Source organism: Erpetoichthys calabaricus, chromosome 6 (genome assembly GCF_900747795.2).
Source record: "Erpetoichthys calabaricus chromosome 6, fErpCal1.3, whole genome shotgun sequence".
Classification (NCBI taxonomy): Eukaryota; Metazoa; Chordata; class Cladistia; order Polypteriformes; family Polypteridae; genus Erpetoichthys; species Erpetoichthys calabaricus.
In genome coordinates this window covers 217,557,189-217,579,725 of record NC_041399.2, presented here as the reverse complement: position 1 = coordinate 217,579,725, position 22,537 = coordinate 217,557,189, and the positions used below count along the sequence as shown (strand labels likewise).

Below are 22,537 nucleotides of genomic sequence, written 5' to 3'. Positions count from 1 at the left end.
TTCTTTAGCTGTGAGCTCTTAAGAATTTTGCCTGTGTTGTTGCGAATGAGATTGGTCTCTTCAGACTTTCAAATGAAGGATTTTCTGGTTTTGGTTTAGGCTGTCAGGGCTAGAGGAAGCCTTTAATAAGGGTGACTGGTTGAAGGCGAATGACCATCCTCTGATGTTGTTACAGGAACAGCAGAAACTTCCATAAGGAGGAGGTGGTACACTCTTGCCACCAAGCTGTGGTCTACCTTTGCAGGAAAGGAGGTTTTCAGCCCACTGCAATCTCAGGAAGGCTAACAAGTAAGTGAATGGGACCTCTTATCAGTGTCACTATTTTCCTCAGACACTCATTCTGAGGGGACAGTAACAGTTCTTCGACACGCCCTCTCACTGAAAACCAGCTTCCATTGGCAAACAATATCCCCAAAGTGCTGGTTACTTCTTGTGTATGTTTTTGGGAAATGACGTGTCATTTACTGATACTTTGCAAAAATGGAGCTAGAAGAGCATGTTGTGTTAAAGTTCAGACAAAACCTCAGACATTTGCACTGTTAATCACAAGCCCACTAACGTATGCTCCCATTTCTTGGGGTCTGGTTCCCAGTCTCTGGCTGTTGTCACTTCTGCTCACACTGAAAGAGGTTGTGCCGGCAATTGCAAATATACTCAGAAATGGTGGGGGGTTCTGCAAAGACTTAAAGTCTGAGTCAAGAGGGGTCTGTGAATTGCTTATACGTGCTGAGCATCAGTGATGGGAGTGACCACCACTTTGGCATTTTGTGGCAGATCTTTGGAAAACCAAAGCCAGAAACGTGTAGTGTGAACCTGCCCAGCAGTCCATTTTCTGTGCTTGTTAAGGCAGCTCCTATGTAAACCTGACAATCTGTGTATCTTAGTAAACATCACATGCTGGCACAGAACACCACTGCCATTTCCCAGGGTAAGAACTGTGGTGCATGCGTGGGTAGGGTGTCTCCAAGTGGAAACACTGCAGCTCTGACCCAATTATCTACAGTCCACTACCCAGTCAGGTAGTGCCAGCTGCAGTTCCATCCGTTTTCAGGTTTTTCCCAGGTTGGCCTAGCAATACGAGATTTCTGACGGTAATCATATAGGGACCGGGTGATGGCTGGGGTGATTTTGTTAAGTTACTGTCTTGGGGCCGCACTCTGCCACATCTAATGCACTTGTTCTGTTTGTGTATTCCATACATCCAGAGATGTGCATAGCATGTTGATTAAATGGCTGGACAGTCCATGCCAATCTCCAGTGTACCATCTAGGTCATGTCTGCAATTCATCATATATGTCCTCTGCTGCATGGTGCTATATGTTCCATGACCGGTTCTTCCTAAGTACCTTGTTATCAACAGTAAATGCAACCTGTGTACAAGTACGGTAGTCCGTATAAAATGACATGGCAGAAAACAATAGTACCATTAGTGTGTCACTGACTGCAGGCCAAGTCCTGGCCCCTTTCTGTCTTGGTGGTCTTTTCTCAGTGAAAAGTCGTCTTGAAGTGCATTTTCCTGTTATACCAGGTGGATTGCTAGGCTTATCCTCTTCACACCTTGATGGTCAAGATGTATATTTCACTTCCTCCTCGTGCCCTAATCTAGACTCTCAGGAAATGAGGAGAAAGCGTAAGGACTTGCCTGCCCGTGTACGATCATCACATAGGCTGAGCAGCCCACAAGCCTTTTTCGGGTTGACTGTGTGCTGGGCTTATGCCCCGGGACTTTAGCAGCGGCAGGACCAGGGTTCTGCACAAGTTACACAAGTGTCCACTCAAAAGGGTAAATCATTCACAGCTAAGTCCCACTGCCATGGTCACATTTAGTGGCCTAAGCACTCGAAGAGCTGCCAAGATGGCACAAAAGCTGCAGACCTCTGAATGCACTCTCAGTGACTGCTACATCAGTCATTGTGTGTTTGTATGTAGGATGCTCTCAGATGGGAGCATGTTGTCCTGCCTAGAAGCTCCTCGTTCACAGGAGGCACTGAGAGAATGGCGTGTTGGGGAGTCTTAACTTTTTAAGGACCACTGTTTTACACAGCTTTTACCACACAGGGTGCTCCGTTCCTTCACACAATGTACACAGCTTGACCACATTTCTCAGCCGCCTTGAGGGGACAGCTCATTACTTATCGTATTTGATAGAAGTAAACAAAATGTTGCTCAACAGGCGTGTGAAATGTTCATAAGCACAAAAGTGGAACGATCCAGAGCCTTCTGCAGCAGGCCTGAACAGACTGGGAATTCCTTATTTCAGGGAAGTTGAAGGTTAAATTCGTCCGGCTGCCTGCTAGCGCTTACTTTATGGAAGTAATTGAAGTGTTCGCTTCACTAGTCACGTTTCAGCTGCCTTACCAGTTACATTCTCCAGACCTGCTACCCTCTGCCTAAGGCTGAATGCAGCATGGAGCCTGACACTGACTATCCTCTCATTTTAAGGCCTCTGGCTTCTAGAGTGGCACTCTGGCATCCTGCATGCAAGGTGCCGCCAGTCTTGGCCTGTCTGAGAAAGTGCACGGACACAAGTACCTGAATGCTGTTCTCCGAGTGTCTATAAACAGACAAACGCCCTCGTCGGCATTCCCATACTCACGGTCCTGGAGGGTGCCACTGGAATATGCAGGGGCGTGGGCAGCTTGGCAGACATCCCCGCCCGAACAGCAGGGATGGAAAAGTGCTGGCCAGTGTCTGCAGGAGAGGAGTTGGAGCGTAAGCGGGACTCCAGACGCTCTGGTTCATTCTTGTATGCCTCAAGAGGAAAGGAGAGCTGTTTGGTCACTTGAGTCGGAGTCGAAGATGGAGAGGAGACCCCCAAAGCTACAAGGAGAAGAAAGAAAAACAAGAGGATGCTGGTCAGATTGGCTAGAACACGATTCCTGCACCTTAACCAGATGCAGACAAGTTTCTGCACCCCCCCACCTGGGCTTGCCTTTGAATGACAAGGGTCAGCATGATGTCAGGTGCCATTAGTACTGCAAATTAAAGTGGACAGATGAAAACCAGTTTGTGTGTGGACCGTCACACTGGACTGCATTAGGCCACATGGTCACTTTGACATTAATGGCATCAGTCTTTGAACAGAGTCCCAGCGTGACAGTGAAGTGTCCACATCAAATCCTGGTGGACGTATGACCACCCAGTTCAGGTGGCCTCTGCAGCAATCAGCTGTCTGTTACTTACCTGAAATTAGGGCCAAGTCAATGGATAACCACGACTGTCAGCTTGGCGTCTGTACCACTGCACCAGGGCACATCCAGGTCCCATGGTGCACTTTCTGCATGTCAGTTACCCAGGTGTAACATTGGAGGTGCTATAGCTTTACTAACACACGGTGCTGATGGAGTCCTCGTCACTGCACTTCTGTCCTTGCCAAGTGGCTCATGGGTGCCACATCCAAGTTGTCATTGTCACAATGCGTCCTATCCTTAAATGCAGGAATCCACCTGTTCAACTCGGTGCTAACCCACCCGACGGAGGCTGTACCTCTGGAAGTCGGGTTTCATCGCGCCTGTCATGGGGGTCACTTTACTCATTTGGTCCCCAACCCAAGTCTTTTGTTGTTTGCATTCTACATTCCAAAACCAAAAAATAAGGGTGAAAGTGTGTTTGGTGACCCAGAATAGATGGGCAATGTATCTTTTCCTGGCACGGTTGTACATCGAGCACCTGGCACTCCGCAACACTCAAGTCATTGAAGGGTTAAACCCAGCAGAACCACGTCCTTTGACACGGGCAGAGGAAATTCCAGATGCTGCCATGGCAGCACAACTGAGAGCATGCGGTAGGTCTAAAAACAGCACAAGTCAAGACTTAAGCACTTCTTACAAGTAATAGCTGATAAAACGCAAGTGCAGCCTTATTAGGCGCCCGGTTTAGAGCCCGCTGCAGCACCACGTGAAGTCCTGCTCTGCTGGCCACTCTCGCATCCCCCAGCCTTCCATGGGCTGCTCTTCACACTTGATGTCTTTATGAAATCTCGTGCGTTCAGCCATCACTTTGTAAAGCCCCATTTGCTCTGGAGAGGACAGATTATGGAAGAACGAGTGACCGATGGATACTTGGGTGGGACATGGTTAGCTGGCAAGTCCTTGACTGAAGCTTATATGTTGTCCTTGTGTCAATGGGGGATCTCCTCCCACCTCCCAAGGACATGCAGGTGCAGGTTAGGATCTGCAATGGTGAGTGTGCCCCACAATCGATTGGCGCTCAGATAGGCACTGACCTAGATAGGTAGGTTGTCAGAAGAACAGATGACCAGCATCTGTGGCAAGGCAGGCTTGAGCCCGAGTCTCAAGAAAACCCCAAAACAAAAGAAGCCACTACTGATGGCCTGGCGTGGTGAGACGGGTGAAGGTCGTTTGTGCCCTCAGATACTGCATCCCACTTCTGCACTTTCCATGTAACCTGGCACAAATAAGCTAATCGTAACCTGGCCAGAATCTGCTCCATGGTACGCAAGGCCTGGGGAAGGTCACAAACCTGAATGGCGTCCTGTGTGAAAGATATTCTATAATCAGTGGCCTCTGGCTTCCCCACGACCATGGACTTAGGGTCAGTGGAGCAATGTCAGCCACCGAGGCCTTCAGACATGGTTGCCTTGCCAGGAGGCAGCGCTGCTCAGCATGCTACCCCAAGGGCCTTTTCAGTTGCGTCCGTCTCCTACAGACAGCAGAGATGTGAATGAACGTGAGGGCTCCTAATAAGTCCCCAAGAACAGAGGCGACTCGCACTTCACTGTTTATAGGATTTATTTCATTTCTGCAGCAAATGTCGTGTTAATAGCATACATCAATGCTACATACTAGGGGGAGGAAGGCGAAGGGCACAACTTTAATTTGCTGACAAGAACCACCTTAGTGAGCGTCCGCTTTACCCCTTGCCCTGCTCAAAGACCATCCTGGGGGGCTAAAGACAGGGCCGTAGAAGCCCCCCCACCCCCTTCTTACGAGCCACACTCCCCCCCGGCTCCTGACACCTCTCTTCCCAAGTCGCTCTCCCCAAGCTGGACACCCAGCACAAGGCCAGAAGGCTCCAGAGTGTCTAAAGTGCCACCAGACTGGTCCCACCGTGACAGCATTAAGTTATTCGAGGCCAAACCGTCCTACCTGTCAGGGGTTCTGACTGGCGCCTCTCGCTGCTCCGTTTCTTACTCCCTCTGAGGCTGCCGAAACGCTTCATGAGCTGCAGCCAGCAAGGCCGAGCATACCCAGCGCGGAAAGCCTGCTGTCCTCCTCAGCTCTGTTGCCTAATTTAGAGGCTGGCCCATGCGGAGCAGCAGGCGTGCAGCTGTGACTCGAGGCTCTTTAAAATAGCCACACCACGAGAGGCTGTAAAAGGAAAGCAAGTGTGTGCTGCCCGTCCCTGCCAGGGCATTGGCTGCTCTCAACGTCACATGCCTGCTGTAAGCAACTTGCGCCTTTCATCTAGAGGCTGCCTGGAGAGCAGGGGGGGATTTGGAGGGGTTGCTGTCAATCATTCTCCACCTCGCTGCCCACTGCCTCTGCCAGCTGCGTGTCTGCACAACTAGCCCTCCGCAGCAGCTGGTGACTACGCAGACGTGGTCCCTCTGACACACACATACACACAGACAGACAGCGGGCCATAGAGCATAGGTAGCTCGCCTTATGCTCATCCTCTGGCACCGTTGGCCTACAAGGTTAACACACTACTCGCGGATCTCAGCAGTTAGGCCCACAGCAGCATTAAGCAGCCTAAGCGGAAAGACAATAGAAAATATGTGTGAGTCCATGGTGTGGCTGTGACAAATGTCCTTCAAGGAAAGAGTCTGTCCTCCAACCTCTCTGCCAGCCTCAGGCCCAAGCCTATTTGGCAAGGAGCAGAACAGGATGGTGCTGGGAAGCCATGACAGGCAGCCGAGGCCCAAGCACAATGGCCACTAATGAGCCTCGGCCAACTATCAAATGTGAACATGGACATCAGCCTACCATGGTGGTCATAACCACCTGTGAAACAGACAGTCCGCACATCTCTCTGCGCATCTAATTCTGGACTAACTGGACGTCACTCGGGGGCTCCTTCTCTGGAGGGCAACGACTCCTGAGCCAGTGTGCATACAGGCTGAGACCACAAACCCAGGTTCCAGTCATTGGTGGCACAGAGTTCAGCCATGGTCCCCGCCACAAAGTTCATCAGAGCGAAGCAGCTGGGTTTCTAGACTTCCTCTGACAAACATGGGGCAGCAGTGTAAAAGTTTTTATTTATTTCCTCAGGGATCAGCATTGCATGAGAAATAGTTAGAAGAACATGAAGGTCTACAGCAGCGCCTGCCCAAACACAAAGGGGCCTTTGCTCAGATTGCTGCAACCCATCAGACGGCTCAGAGCCTCAGTCAGGAGATGGCAGCACAGAGGTTTCCTCCAAGAGAACGTCAGTCAGCTCCAGCGTGTGACAACACTGCAAATGAAAACATAGCCGCTGACCAATCACACGCAAGAGTAACAGTTACACACCCACTGCCTTCTACGGTTTCGTCACAATGACTGTCCAGCAGATGGCAGCACTATGTAGGGAACTGTAAGGGTCGCCACACTGGATTTCCAGCAGATGGCAGTACCAGGCCACAAAATGTGGAAGTCGTCCATAGCTGTGTGCCTAGCCTGTGGAAGTGACGCACAGAAAACAACACATAGTGATCCCCTCTAATCCATCATGAGGGACACGGCTGACAGACAGCCAAGTCCCAGGGGGGACAAACGTAGTCACAGTGACTCGCCACGTTGTTGAACGTTTGTGATCACCTTAAGTTCCGTAATGAGGTAAAAGCACTGCAATACTCATAGAGAAGCCAACGTGGCAAAGGCTAAGCAGCACAGTGAAGGCCCTACTCACGCTATGTGAACATAGCATAAAGCCACCCCAGGTAACAATCGGGCACAGGCTGCGTACAGACAGCAGTCTTCACGTGGATTGGCTTACTGATTGGGCTTCTCATACTTCATGTTACTGGAGAACATGCAAGCTTGACACTGACAGTGCCCAGGATAGTCTCCGGCTGGTGCCATCCAGGGGCAGATTCGCAAAGGTGCCATGTTTAGGGGGCATGGTACAATGGGCTGGAAGGAAGGTGGCGAGCCCACCTCTGTGTGGAATTCCATGATTGTCCAATTACATGGAGTTTTTGATTTCATTTAGTTTGACATCAGTAAAAATCGCTATATGAGAAGAACTTAAATTGAACTTTAGTTGCAAACAGGCCCTGTGCAGGTGTGTCGTGGGGTGCCAGTCCAGTACCCTCAAGACCCCTCGTCATGCCGTGTTTGTAATTAGGACTGCTGAACAATCCATAGCCAAAACTCTAAGTGGAGTTCGCTGGTTAGCGGCAAACGGAAATGGAAAAGTTTATCAAGGAGACAGCAACAGAAAGTGAATACTGTACACTACATCTGCCCACCGAATTTTGTTTCAAAATTTCAGTTTTTCTCATTTGTTCCATCATTCCACAGTAGAGACAAAACAAAACAGGAGTTTACATTTGATACAATTATTTGTGTTGAACCTCCTGCAGCTCCAACAACTAGTTAGCTGGTCCCGGTGGTATTGCCTGAAGCCATCAGAGGCCTGACCAAAAGGAACGAGGCATGGAGGACGACTGCTGTGCAACTCTTTATGAGGGCTGCTTATCAGAGCCACCTGGAGTGACACAAGCATGAAGTCCTCAAACTCTGCTAAGTCATGGGACGTGGGAAAGACACCACACGTGAGCCTGAGCCATGGCCATGCCAGCACTGCTGACCTGAGTGTGCCAGGCGTGATGTCATCTGCAAACCTCAAGCCCATTAGCTACCTAATTATGGTCTGCATGGAGGAAAGGCACAGCTCGGTGGTTAAGAAGAAAGAGCGAGCACAACACGGCACATGCAGTACTGTACAAACGCCTTGGGCACTTGGGAAAAATGCGGCAAAGTGGGAATACTGTGAAAAACAACGGCATGAGTCATTTTTAATATGTTCCCTATAATGTGCAACGACAGATGAAGTTAGTGAGTATCTGGTGTGACCAGCCTTTGCCTTTGCCTTCTCCCAGGTCCTGTCTTGTAGTTTCTGGAGGTCCTCACTTGCCTCTTGTCCACTTAGACTTGTAATCCCAGACTGGCTCGACACTGTTGAGATCAGGGCTCTCTGTGGCCATAGCGGCTCTTTTGATGATGTTTGGGGTCATGTCCATCCATCCATTATCCAACCTGCTGTATCCTAATACAGGGTCACGGCCAACACAGGACACAAGGCAGGAAATAAACCCCGGGCAGGGTGCCAGCCCACCACAGTTGGGGTCATGTGACAGAATGAATTTGGGACCAGTCAGCGGCTAAAGAATTCATCATCAATTCCGATCAAATTGCCAATGTCATTTGTGGAAACGCAGCCTCAAACCTGCAGGGAATGTCCAGCATGCTTCACTATGATGTCCAGTTCTCCAGCCCTTCAGAGGCCAAAGTGCCTGCTGTTGCAGCTCAACTTTACGCACTTGAATTTATCAGTCCAGAAGCACTGCACTTGCTCCTTGCGTTTCTGTGCGGAGTCGAGACATTTGGCATTTTTTGCACCTTGGACACGACTCTTCCACGTAGACCACTTCTGATAAGCCATCTCCAGACTGTAGATGGGTGCCGCAGGTACCCAGTGCTTTCTGCCAGTTCTGCACTGATACCACCAGTGATACCACTGCTGGACGTCTTCACATCTCAAATGGAAGTCAGCCTGATGTACTTTTTGTTTGCTGCACTCAGTTTCCGTGGCCAAGAGTTGCATTTCTGGGCCGCAGTCTTGTCCGTTTGTTTGTGCTTCTGCAGAAGAGCTTGGACACCACATCTGAACATCAACACATTAGGATGACCACCTTGTGTCTGGTTAAACGGGCATATCTACCATCACCTCACGTTTTTGGTCTGGCTGTGCCTGCCCAGCTTTGTCCCCACTACACAGCTGTTTCTGTCTCGGTTCATCCCACACAAGTTGTCGTAGATCAATAGCAGCTCAAGCACTGAGCTGTAGGCCTGGAGGATCTCAAGTACTTCGTTACGGGGAATAGGAAGTTTGTCGTTGTTTGAGGACATTCAAGTTGCTTATTGCTTCTAATCCAGAACACATGAAATACCCGTCTGAGACACATCATTTTGTGAACTGTCTGAAGTGCCAAGACTTTTGCACTGAACTGCACATGTACCCTGGTGGCAGAAAGGAAGACTGCAAAGAGCGGCGTCCTCATCGAACTGCTGAAGGCATGATGTCACGGCCAGCATTTATCACTTGAGGAAAAAAAAGAGACCAAGAAATGGGCAAGACTGACCAGCAGGTAAGTGGGCAGAGAGACAGAAAAGCCAGAAGGGAAGCAGATAGACAAGCAGCTGAGCCAGTCGAAGCATCGGACACACACACACACACAGCTCCGAGTCCAGCCGCCGCCATCACCATCTCAGAGGTGTCCCTATGTTGGCTCAGGTCTCAGGGGACACAAGACCACTGGCTCTGCCCGGCCTTGAGCACTACCACCTTGACACAACTAACGCGCACTAATTGAGGCTTACCTTTCTTGGAGCGGGAGAACAGCTTCATGCTGACAGGTGACGTTGAAGGGGTGAAGCCAAACGAGGAATCCCTGGAAGAAGAACGGAAGAGGCCAGTGAAGCTCATGCGGCGAGGAGACTTGGGTGGCGACTCTTGATAGGAATATGGAAACAGCGTTTTGGGGGAGCCCGGGCTGTGTTTGGCACGTACAGGGGCAGACAAGGGGCTGGAGGGCCGGCTTGAGTGACTTCGAAAGAAGAAGCTTCTGGTTGGGCTTGCTGAGAGACTGCTGCTTTCTTCCTAGAGAGAAAAGACCAAAAACAAGAGATGGTGAGATGGCCTAGCGTTACCAGGACCCCAAGGCAAGAGTGGCACCAAGTCTGACCAGGTGCTGTGCACAAAAGGCGTGGCGCTGCACTCTCTTCACGTCAGTGGGACAAAGCCAGCTGTCCCCACAGTCAAAGAGCAGCTGATGTGCTGTTGGGGTATTGTGACTGCAACCTGAGCTGGGAACTGAAAACACAACCCAAATGTGGGGTCGCTGTTCACGACCTGAAGAAACAAATGGAGGTGGTCACACCAGTTAAAAGGCCTCTGTCAGCCACTCTGTGGTCAAGTGCTCACCAGTAGCCATGGCCTCAGAGGTGTGGCAGAGGGACAGGGCCAGAAGGGGCGGTTTGAACGACTTGGGGACAGGGCACAGCAGGAAGAATCCGCATCTCCGGTGGGAGGCCCCAACTCCAGCATCCCGGACGACTCTTCATGTCTAAATTGTCCAGATTCCTGCTGCCGGGTCAGAGCCCAGCCTTGTCTTTACATTACAGACTGGAAGGTTCACAAGGCCGCTCAAAGGGCTTCATTTTCTTCACTCAGGACGTCAGACAGGCAAGTCACAACTACATCTCCACTTCCTCATTTTTTCAGGCACAAGACTCATGAAATCTGAGCTCTTATAACAAAACAGCAGGGCAGTCGGAGGCGGCCGCATGTGCTCATTTCTCACTTTCACTGCTGACAACGTAGGAAGTGATAAAGAAGAAATTCAATCCAGCTTCACCGCCAGCCAGAAAAGAAGATGCAGAGATGAAAAGTCCCATCAAGGAGCATTCCCATCCCAGCGACTCCCAGTGACTGCAAGAACTCAGTCTGGCACCATAAAACCAGGGGCAAAAAGTGGGACATTTTATGCCACCACACCAGACCACAGACCACGTGGTAAAACAGAAAAAGTGTAATTAAACCAACGGGGTTCTCAGCGGCTCACCCTACAGTATAAAGAAGAAACCGAACCATCCCACCAATCCTTTATTTGACGCTAATGTCTGCAGTGCCAGCACTCCAAAGAAACCGCCATTCAGGTAGCATCCCAACAAACACGAGGCAGCATTTCTGTATGGCAAGGGAAGGTACAATCATGGAGGACCCAAGGACCACTAGTAGTATGTGTCACTGGCCCTTCTCATACAGGTAAGGCAGGAAACGTGAAAGGACGCCAAAGGTGACACCCGTGTAGGGTACTACATCATTCCCTTGTAATGACCCATCAGGGCTCTTCCATGTCACTGTGAGGACAGAAGGGACTGCAAAGGGGACAAGCAGCAGTGAAGTAGGTAGCAGCTGCAGGTTGAGAACTGGCTCTTCATGGCCGAGGCAGTGGAGCCCACCATTGGCTTAAGGCGCACAGTACGGACAGAACAGAACAAGGAACTGTTGGTTTGTGTAATGTGGTCTTCTTCTCTCTGATCCAGCGGTAGCCACACTTCAGTTGATGCTAAATCTCCTACTTGATTCTAACAGTGGAATGGTGGGAGAAAGAAACACCCTTTGGTTTGCTGTCTAAAAAGCCATCCAGCAGAGGCTCTGGCCAGGCATCTTTATAAAAACGCACTGCTTGACATGGCGGAATTAGCCACTGGGACACGTCAACAAATCCCAGATTAAGCTGAATGGGTCCGGACGCCTCGTCATTATTGACTGAGCAAGACAGTATGGTGGCTCAGGATCATAATCATTACTTTTGATCTTATGTTAACAGTAGCTAACTTTATATATTTCCATATTACTTTACTGTAGCGTCAAGCGAGTCAAGCCAGCCTAACACAACTTCATCGAGAATTGTGTCGTCCCTCAAAATCAAATCAGAATCTCACGTTTCAGTCCTCCAAGTTGTGTCTCATTTTTGCACCCTGAATAATAGAGAAAAAAAATGAGACGTATACCACAGCGAAAGAAAAAGATTTACTTGTAAATAAAGCCTGATCGATTACAGAAGGACATCGCAGACGTATGCAGACTGACACAAGGCAAACAGGGAGGAGACGGGAAGGGCAAATGCTTGACTTGATAGCTCTATGGATTAGTAAGTTCTAGAAAGCAGGTGGATGGGAAAAGCACGTGACACGACAAGGGTGAAAACGTCTGGGAGGGTATCTGCGTCAGGTGAAGGGTGGTAAGCTACGAAGGAATCGGAGAGGCCAGCGAATGCGTTGATGATGCAAAAAGAGCGCTGTACTTAAACAGTCCGGGCGTGAGGGGGCATCGGTTTAGAGGGATTTGTACTTCCTTTATGTGACATTCCGATGGCCATTTTTGAACATACCTGGGTTGGCTGGCTTATTGGCGCAGATATTTTTACAGCCCTTCCTGATGCCAGTCTCTCTGGGGGACAGTGACCTTATTCTAAGCCCAGGGTACAGAGGGGCAGATGGCATGAACGCGATTATACATACACTTGTTTCAAAGAGGTGTTACGTATTTATGGTGGGACTCGACTGATTCCAGGACTGCAGGGGATGAGTTATGAGGAAAGCTTCAAGGAGCCAAGTCTTTACAGTTTAAGGCGAAGAGGACTGAAGTGTTTAATGCCATGGACAGAATTAGTCCAGTGGGTTGGGATGGCGAGTTCATTACCAACACTTGTTAAGGGTACATTTCACACAAACATTAGGACATGGGAAGGATTCTGGGAGGCAGGAGTGGCCACACAAAGACCCAGAGTGGTCTCTGCATATTGCCTTTTCAATGATTAAGGCATTTAATTAGGATGGGCCAAGCCTCCTTCTTGTTGGTAAGCTGTGGTGCTGTTTCACATGGCTGCCATCTTGACATCACCAATGACAGAACCCATTTCACTCATGTCTGCCTGCTGCTTTTATGCTTTCTGTTTTACCGATATCACATCTCTGTGATGGACTCCTCTCAACCCCTGCTGCTGTGATGAGCCTGAGATCTGATGGGTCCGTCTAAACTTTTTCTTACGCCTTTATTCTTGAAAGCAACAGATGGGAAGCATCAAGCTTTGATTGTCACATGGCATGGCAGAGAACATCGGACACAAGGGCAACGCAATCTGTCCAGCTCAAGCAGGTATCATGTGTCAGCTGACTTTGGTGAAACAATGCCACGTCTCCGCACTTACTACCGTAGACCACTTCGCTCGCAGCAGGTCCACAGAGCATCAGGCTAGTTCTAAATCACGGCCGCCATGAGCACCAAGTCTACGGAGGTCACAGGGTGACCGCTGGTGCCAACAGTTCAAGCAATTTCTGCCCCATCATGCACTGTGGGCTGCTGAATGCCAGTCAGACCATCTGAAAGGCCAAAGTCATAGCAGTCAACAAGGCGCTTCTGGTCTCGCACCCCTCCAAAGAGCGCTGCCATGAAGGTTGACGTCTTTGTACAGGTCTTGCTCTTCAGTGTGATTTCTGTTCACACGCCTAATTTTAGTGTGCTTTACTCACAACTAGGCCATGCTGCAATGAGAGGTCATAGATAGTTAGGCCTGGATCTTCATCTCCCCGGCTCACCCACAGCTGCTGTCCTCACCACCTGGCCGGCGTCTTAGATACCTCAAACAGCATCGGCCACACTGTTTCGGGCCGGTTCCCCTCCCGTCATCGTTCTCGCTCCCCTGGCGGGCACTTCGCCTCTAGAGTGCTGATCCTTCATGGGGCCAGCGACCGTACTGCCTCTTACACGTCGGCTGGTCCTACCTCTCCACCCAGTGCTGTTCCCGTGGCTCTGTTTCTGCCGTCTCTGTCCTTTTTCTGTTTGTCTCTTCTGTGTCATGCAGGCTCCTCTAATGGGGCGCAGGTGTAAGATGAGGCTTTCTCCGCGGCAATAATGAGGCACCTGATTGACACTCACACTTGCCTGTGCATCCTCAATCATCCCGGAGCGGAGCGAGATCACGCACACACACCCACCCACCCCTCGAATGGAGCCTGCACGTCGCGGCCACAATTATTTATTTACAATCCACGGTCCACCTATCACATACCTCCCTGCACAAGGCCCCCAGTTGCATGGGAAGATCTCCAAGCTTCTCTCAACCAGTGCAACTGGTGGCCCAGGTCCATGGCATGCCCTACACTGCACTAAAACCAAATCCTTCCCTAAAACAAAACCCAAGCCCTCCTTGTAAAAACAAGCCATAAAAAGAGTAAGAACTTTACAATGACAATTAAATTCAGCAGTAAAGTCTACGAAAAGTTAAGATGTCCTCCTCTGGCTTGGGTTCTTTAAAAGTCTGGCACCATACCCACTTGCTGTTTGTCCTCCTGTTCTTTGTGCCTCACTGCCTCGGCTCATCCCACCGCTGCCACCAAATGTGACGGTGCAGGTGGGCTCCTAAACAGGAGTGAGAGCACGGAGCCAACCCACACCATCACAACTTGTGGTGGCCCGTTCTAGTCAGTGGGTGACAGTGTTTGGTCAATGTCACATGGCTAACAATGTCACAGCAGAGGATGTGAAAGGTGGATTGGCCAAAAGCAGCGAAGGAAGGGCGAGTGTAATATTCTTGCCTACATAATGAGCAGATGCATTTCAGATGTTTTTGCAGGTCTTCCTTGTGTTTTGATGACCTGTTCTTCTTTCTCCTTGAAAATCTCCATTTTGGATACATGGCGGCACATCCACCTTGCTGCATAGTTAGAAAACGTTCTGTGATTAATGCCAGCGCTGTTTTCGCCACGCATGTCTCCGAGTGTGACGTCATTTTCACCATGCGGACACATCAAGTAAAAAGCAACCTTTAGACACATGCTGATTTTGGACACTGGCCTTCCTACCCTCACCTCACCTGACCTGACCCTGGCACCCCACAGCCCTTGGCAGGTCGACCCAGAACTGCCACGTGTGACCCGTAAGGTGCCTTAGTCAGAAGGAGTCTCAATTGTGCCTGGCAGGACTGCAGACGTCATTTTGCTGTAATGACAGCCCCGGAGGTTTGATACAAAACGTCACAGCGCATGCTATTGAGGGCACCACATCAACTAAAGGCTGACCTACTGGCCGAGCCAGGTGGTGTAACCATGGCTGTACCATGGAGGGCAGTCGGACATGCGATCTTGACTGACAACACTTGGCTGGTCACACAAGGGGTCTGACCGTAGCTGGAATAGTAAAGAGCGGGGCCAGTGGTCACAGATGGCAGCAGGAGTGTTGGTTTCAGCCCACTGGCTTAGGCAAGACAAGCCGAGTTATAGCTGGAAACACGGACCATCACACCCCATACTGCAGCAGCCACAATGACCTACTTTGTAGATGGCAGAACTGCCAGTCGAGAAACAGTGTGTGCCACAAGAGAGGACAAGGCGAAGGTGCTAATGATGTACCCTCCTGGCACCAGTCCACCCCCCCAGTTTCCCCACTGATGGTCAGATTTCAACAGAACCATGAATAGTCTAACAGTCCTGGGATCCTGTCCCGTCCATCAGCTTTACGCCTGTTTAGACTAATTTGTGTCATGTAGTCAGTGACGTAGGAATTTTGTATTTTACTTGTGATTTTCTTGCAGCACTCTGAGCCCGCACTTGGTAAGAGGCGCTATACAAACCAGTAAGACTCCCCCCCGTATGATATGGTGTGTGACATGAACTTCCACCTGTGAGCTCCTTCTCTCCTCCGCCCTGTAACTCTCCTGGCCACCCACATCCAAATGACCCAAACTTAGCCAAGAACAATGCTAGGGGCACAGGGGTCCCACAGGCAGTACACCCCCACTGGCTCACTATGCGCTTGGGTGGTGGGTTCGGTGTGCTGCTCCCACAGCTTCTTCTCAAGACCACCTAGACAAATGAAAACAGGGAACCGGTTTTTACCTTCCTGGCACCATCTTTGTCCGAGCTCTCGAGATCCCCATCCAGGAACGGCATTGCGAATGAGCTGAGGTCCTGCAGAACAAGAAAACATACAATCAGAAGAACAGAGGACACGAGGCAGCTGTATGTTCAGTCCTGCCATCCCTCTGAAGAGACGTACGTACCGCCATGCCACCTTTGGACCTGACGAGGACGAATGAGAAGCATAAAGCTACAGATTTCCACAGAGATTTAATGAGTAAAGACTTTGCTCTTGCCTTATCACCCTGCTTGCTGATGCCAGCTGGTTTCTCGCGGGCACTGCCAGTGCTGGACAGAGATCCAACACAGAATAGGAGACTTTATGACACACATTTCTAAGTGAACACAATTGCGTGAGACCTGCTGGAAATCTGGAAGACTGCTCTGCTTCTGCAGGTCAACAGGACAAAGACCACGGATCTGAAATAAACACATCCAAGCAGTAAACAAAGCACCAATTTGACGGTCATGCCAGGAGCACCAGCCACATCACAAAGTGGAATACTGAGCACGGTGCCACTCAGTGTTACTCCTGCACAAAGTTTGGATACTTCAGCCACACAGCCCAATATGTGATCTCCAGCTTTTAATGAGCCAAACCGAGAACCGCACCCATATGGGCACAGCATGACTCAAATAGTTAAGACATGCATGAGAAAGTCGCTAAACAAACGAGCATCAGATGGACTGAGTGGTCTCCTCTCGTTCTGTTCTTTCACTGAGAGTATCACCAGAAAATGGCTGCATAGCTGCTCACCCTTAACGTGCGTTTCACTGTGAGTGCCATCAAGGTGTTTTAAAGAGCGGCCAGTCTTTATGCTACACAAGGTACAAAGCGGGTATAATGCCCGGCTCAGATGCCGCTCACATTAGTCAGCTTGAGATAGGAACTTTTGCTGTGGGAGGAAAATGTGCCACTATGGGGATAACAGTATTGAGAAGTTACCCCAGCCAGGCTGTATGTTGGACAGTCAGCTTCCTATTTCAGCTTCTGCCCGTGTACAAAGTTTCCATGGAAACAAGGCAAAAGGCACCAAACAAGGTGTAAGTGAGACCCCATCGTGGCTGTCGCCACACACAGCGTCCCCTTTCTGTGGCAGTGGAAGACACTTGCCAACCAGCCAGCCTTTATTGATGTCTACCAGGCGACAGACACTGGTAAGCTCATCTTCATAGAATTAGACAAGCAGAGAAAGCCTCAAGTGCCCAGCCTGCCTGTTTGGTGGACTCCTACCAGCTCAGGATACAAACAGAAACTAGGCCTTGGCTACTACCCGCTGGGCAGGCCCAAGCCCTGGTCCATTCACAGCACATGGGGATACCCAAGACTCTCCATACTGCCACCAGCTCAACTTGAATGGGGCTTCTCATGCCACTCCGACCACAGCCAACTGGAGAGATTCAGTCAGACCAGAGACTTTACAGGTAAGGAGGAAAAGTTTTGATGCCAGTTCAACTGTACCCACTAATCCTGGCACCACAGAGTGGTAATGTGTGGCTTGTTGATTAGCATATGAAAGCAAGAACTTGAATGGATTTTGTACACATGATGACATGAGACTGATGACATTACAGAAGTGACCTCTGTGACCCCACATGTGCCTCCACGGTTAGCATTTGTAGAGAGGCGCCAGCACTCAGTGGAGCATGAAAATGCCAGCCGAACGAGAAAAACAAGAAATGAACTCACAAGAACGATAAGGAGCAGCTCATCAAGCAGCCTCTCGTTCAACATGGTGGATGCCAGTGGGCCTCCAATCACCCGTGGGACACTACATCACATCCTTGAGCTACCCCAAGTGACACTCATGTTCCTTTTGGGCTCACTGTTAAAATGACTTCCATACTCCGAAAAGAAAATAGCATTAGAGAAGGAACGGCGCGCGTTTGTGAGCAGCGCTTCAGTCAACCCGATCGGCCGCACTCTAGTGGCTCACTCACGTGAGTTCGGTCAGAGAGCCAAAGTACAAAAAACGAGAGACAAGCATGCCACAAAGTCAGCTTCATTCAATCGGAAGTGACAGGAAGAGGGTGAAGAGGCACACGTGTCACAGAATCAGGCGGACCAGCAGTGACACAAGGACCTGTAGCAGGTGCTAATGGGAGACCACTGGCAGGACAAGCAAGGCACAGGCTCACACACACAGGAGATACACGGTACATGACGCTCACACCTTCGTTACCGGTCAGCTCAGTCATGCAGCCATCTTCTCCACATAAAGCATCGAGACAGAGAGATGAGCTGCCATCTCACACAGAATCCTACTGAAAAGCCTGTAAGGAACAGTAGCCTGTCCAGGATGCCCACCATCACCACTGCCCTGGTATAAATATGGGAGATTTTCACCTTGGTGCTCCAGGAGTGCCTTAACCCCGATATGTTTGGCCCCCTTACTGGATCCCATCAAGCAGTGCCATAGCTAGCAAGGGTTAAATGGTCTGTGCCTGATTTATGGGCCTTACTGGGTGGTCAAGGCCACTGTGGCACTGCTTTATGCATTTCTGGGAGCTGCCTGTGCTGCCATCTTGAATCAGTGCCACCCTCTACGCCCACAAATCTATACTGGGCAGTGTGGCCCCCTAGTGGACAGAAGAGCACAAAGTTACACATGAGCGGAGTGTGGTGCAGAAAGGCACTGGCAGCATTTGTCGGGCACTTTATTTATTTTATTACTTGATATTATATTATTGCTAGTTCTGCTCTTACTGTTTTGTCACTGTGGTGGTGGCCGAGATTGCGCCTTTTGTGTGAAGATTGGAGGGCAGCGAGATGTCTGCATTCTCCTGGTCTCAGTCTTTGATAATTTCCCATTGATTGCTAACCTGCCTTTTTGAGTTAAATGGTGGAAAAGCAGCTTTTCAGCAGTTAAACGAATACTTGAACAAATATTTTATGTTTGGTAAGTTCAGTCAGGTTTTAGAACAAATCATAGCACAGAAACTGCACTGGAAGATGGCCACAGATATGTTCTCGATCTCGTAGACCTGAGCACAGCATTTGATGCAGCCATAGCCACGACAATGCAGCAACGTCTCCTCTTCCTTCAGCGGCAAACCCACCTCTCTACATTCTACAGGGTCACCATTGGGAACGTTCTGACCAGCTGTATCGCTGTCTGGTTGGGGAACTCCAATGTCCCACCGCAGAAAAGATCACTGGGACTCCGTTAAAGCCATCTTTATAAAGGGACGCATCAAAGCCTGCAGCATTGAGAAGGAAGCCCTCTGACGTTCTCTTTGTCCCACGTCCATCTAGCAGTAGGCACTGTAGCATCTGAAGAAGTCCTGCCAAGTTCTGCACCAGCTTCTGCCCGTTGGCGGTCTGGAGTCTGAACTCTGTGCTGCCCCCCGTCCTCAGATCTGCTCCTTTTTTATACAGTAATCCCTCGCTATATCGCGCTTCGCGGCTTCACTCCATCGCGGATTTTATATGTAAGCATATTTAATTATATATCGCGGATTTTTCGCTGCTTCGCGGGTTTCTGCGGACAATGGGTCTTTTAATTTCTGGTACATGCTTCCTCAGTTGGTTTGCCCAGTTGATTTCATACAAGGGACGCTATTGGCAGATGGCTGAGTAGCTACCCAGCTTACTTTTCTTTCTCTGTCTCTTGCGCTGACTATCTGTGATCCTGACGTAGGGGGTGTGAGCAGGGGGGCTGTTCGCACACCTAGACGATACGGACGCTCGTCTAAAAATGTTGAAAGATTATCTTCACGTTGCTACCTTCTGTGTGCAGCTTTTAAGTATGCTGCACGGTGCTTCGCATACTTAAAAGCTCAAAGGGCACGTATTGATTTTTTTATCTGTCTTTCTCTGCTCCTGACGGAGGGGGTGTGAGCTGCCGCCTTCAACAGCTTTGTGCCGCGGTGCTTCGCATACTAACAAGCCAAACAGCCCTATTGATTTATTTGCTCCTTTGAAGAGGAAGATATGTTTGCATTCTTTTAATTGTGAGACTGAACTGTCATCTCTGTCTTGTCATGGAGCACAGTTTAAACTTTTGAAAAAGAGACAAATGTTTGTTTGCAATGTTTGAATAACGTTCCTATCTCTCTACAACCTCCTGTGTTTCTGCGCAAATCTGTGACCCAAGCATGACAATATAAAAATAACCATATAAATATATGGTTTCTACTTCGCGGATTTTCTTATTTCGCGGGTGGCTCTGGAACGCAACCCCCGCGATGGAGGAGGGATTACTGTATTTGTTACTACTGTTGTTGTTATCAATTTATTTATAACTATTATTATTTAGTTAGTTACTAATTTAAGTCAGAGTGTGTCATAATTCTTCAGCCATGTTCATGTAAATGTTGCCCCGCGGTAGTCCTGGGTTAACGTAACTTTGTGCTACTGCGTGCTGCAAGATGGCGTATGACTGGTATGACAATTAAGCCACTTGCCTTGACATGATAGGCCACAGTAGTCAGATGTGAATTGTCATTTTCTAAAGCTAAATAAGGAAGAAACTGAAATCCTAGTGGTTGGCAAAAACTGAAACAGTGAAGGGCATAGAAATAAATTTGAACCCTTAGCATTAAACGTCAAGATGAAGGTAAAGAATTTAGGTGTAATCACAGGACTCTGACACGTAAACCAGACTACTAGAACTGCAGGTTTTCATTTAAGGAACCTCTTACAACATTGCAAGATGCTGACACATGAACTGGTGCTTTTGTTTTCTGTCAACTGGTTTACTGTAATGCACTCCTAACTGGTCTACTCATCTCACTTTCCAGTCGCATATCAGGCTGTTTACCAAGACAGCGTGTTTTTCATCTTAGTAATATTGCAAGAATTCAATCTATTCTGTCTTGGCGTGATGCTGAAACATTCACCCATGCACTTCTTTCTTTTGGCTGGACTGCTGTAATGCCCTTTTCTCCAGTCTTCCTAGTTGTGCTACTAGACGTCTCCAGCTGCTTCAGAATGCTGCAGCTAGAATTCGGACAAAAACAAAACCGTTTCATCACAGGACACCCATCCTAGCTTCTCTACACTGGTTACCAGTACACAAGCAGGAGCCATCTAGAAAGAAGTTCTTCTTATAACACACAAGGCCTGGCGCAGACTTGCTGCACTTTACTCAGTTGAGCCAATTACAGTCCAGTATGTCCTCTTCACTCTCTCAATGCTGGTCAATCCACCAGTTAAGAAAAAAATCAGCTGGTCAGCGGGCATTTGGCGAGCATGCACCTTATCGTTGGAATGGCTTTCCATTTTGTATAAGAGAAGTCAAACCGAGACTGAAAACCTCCCTTTACTCGCTTCACTTCTACCTGCCCTACAATTCAGTCACATCTGTCATCTCTGAAGCATCCCCTTAAATATTTGTTTTTATTACCCGCTGACATACCTTACCTTGCTGTTTTAATGGCTTTTCGTTTCAGTTTGTTATTAATTCAACACTGATTTTGCTTAATTTCTATTTGCCTACTTCTATACCTTGTGCCATGTATTCCTTGTATTTGTACAGTGTATTGGGACCACGCTGCTTGGCGATTCTGCACTTTAAATAAAGTTGATCAACTGATTGATTGACTACCTAAGATAGACATCAACTGACTGAGCTCAGAATGCAGCTCCAAAAATCTTAACCAGAAATAGAAAACCGGAGTACATCACACCAGTCCTGGCATCATTACAATGGCTAACCGTGTCCTTTAGGATGGACTCTAAAATATCACTAATGGTATATAAAGCTTTAAATGCTACATTTTGGAGTGTCTGTCCCCCTACACTTCAAGTCATAACCTTAGATCCTCTAATGGTGCTCTCGTTATTATTCTAAGAGCTAAGCATAAATGGAGTGATGAGGCGGACTTTAGCTGTTATGCACAAAAAATCTGGAATGTGCTTTTTGGTATCGGGTACAATGCTTTACTGATAAGAGATACGCCAGACTAACACCGTGGAACATTTAAAAGTCCTACCTACCTGAACTTCTATTAGACTATTCATGTATAGAATTATTATATTTTTCATTTCCTTGCAGTCTTTACTAAATCTGTACACTTCTCTGTGGTGGCCACCACCTCATCAAAGTCTTGTCCTGAGATGTTCAATTCATGGTGGGTCCCCTGGCTGTCCACAAGACCCACTGCATCGAATGCTCAGTCTATAAAACAATGAGGAACAACGCCAAAGCATTTATGTTAGGTAACATGATCAGTGGCATCTTTTCAAGCCGCAGGTTTACTTTTGTTTTCTTTTTCTGACCTTCTCTTTGGACTCCTCGTCACAGACTTCAAGTACAATATTATATATAAAGACTCTACTTTTCTACTAATGATTAATGTTATATATACGAGGGGCCTTCTCCCCGGCCTGCGCTATGCACCAGCCACTTCACGTCTCTGCCACTCGCGTGTGTGGATTTCACTTTCACCAAACAACAAAATCTTTTAATTCTCGCGGATACGCCTCTTCATTGGGAAGAAATACCCCGATGGCAACACAAATTAGACGATCTACAAGTCTCTGACTTAAAGTTTAAATCTGAACAATATATTCAATCTCTTTTCGCTCTTCCAAGTAATAATTTCCGTTTCTTGGCGCTCATGTGATCTTTACTATCATTTTTTTTCAGACTTTTGAATGTTTGTACTTCCATTATCTCCAACTTGTGCTGCACGTGTATCGTGCCAGTGTTTCTGAATTCGTTACGATGTTTTACTTTGTCAACTACTCTTTATCTTTTATTTCCCTGGTTAAATCTCTTGGCACAAAGACTTTCAGGTCCTGCGAGATGACAATCTCTCTGAAAAAGTCTCGTGTCGTCCCAGGATTTTTTTATTATAACAGAGAGACGTTATGTAGGCTTACACCGGTTGAGCTTTATTACTTATTCATTATTCTTCCTACCTAATTTAATTTATTC

The 22,537-nt window shown here is 48.5% G+C and overlaps 1 protein-coding gene across 5 annotated transcripts in view; it reads right to left on the bottom strand.

Moving 5' to 3' along the window:
- The window catches only part of prkag2a (protein kinase, AMP-activated, gamma 2 non-catalytic subunit a), a 98,092-nt gene that overhangs the window by 46,500 nt on the left and 29,055 nt on the right, over nt 1-22,537 (bottom strand). For 3 of the 5 annotated variants that reach the window (XM_028790830.2, XM_028790829.2, XM_028790828.2), the window contains exons 2-4: nt 15,633-15,704; nt 9,549-9,828; nt 2,597-2,820 (exon numbers count right to left, since the gene is read on the bottom strand). In XM_028790830.2, coding sequence (XP_028646663.2) covers nt 2,597-2,820; nt 9,549-9,828; nt 15,633-15,704 — 576 coding nt within the window. Of the gene's footprint in view, nt 1-2,596; nt 2,821-5,108; nt 5,320-9,548; nt 9,829-15,632; nt 15,705-22,537 lie in introns of those variants that run through there. The other 2 variants (XM_051929379.1, XM_028790833.2) reach the window with 2 other exon arrangements.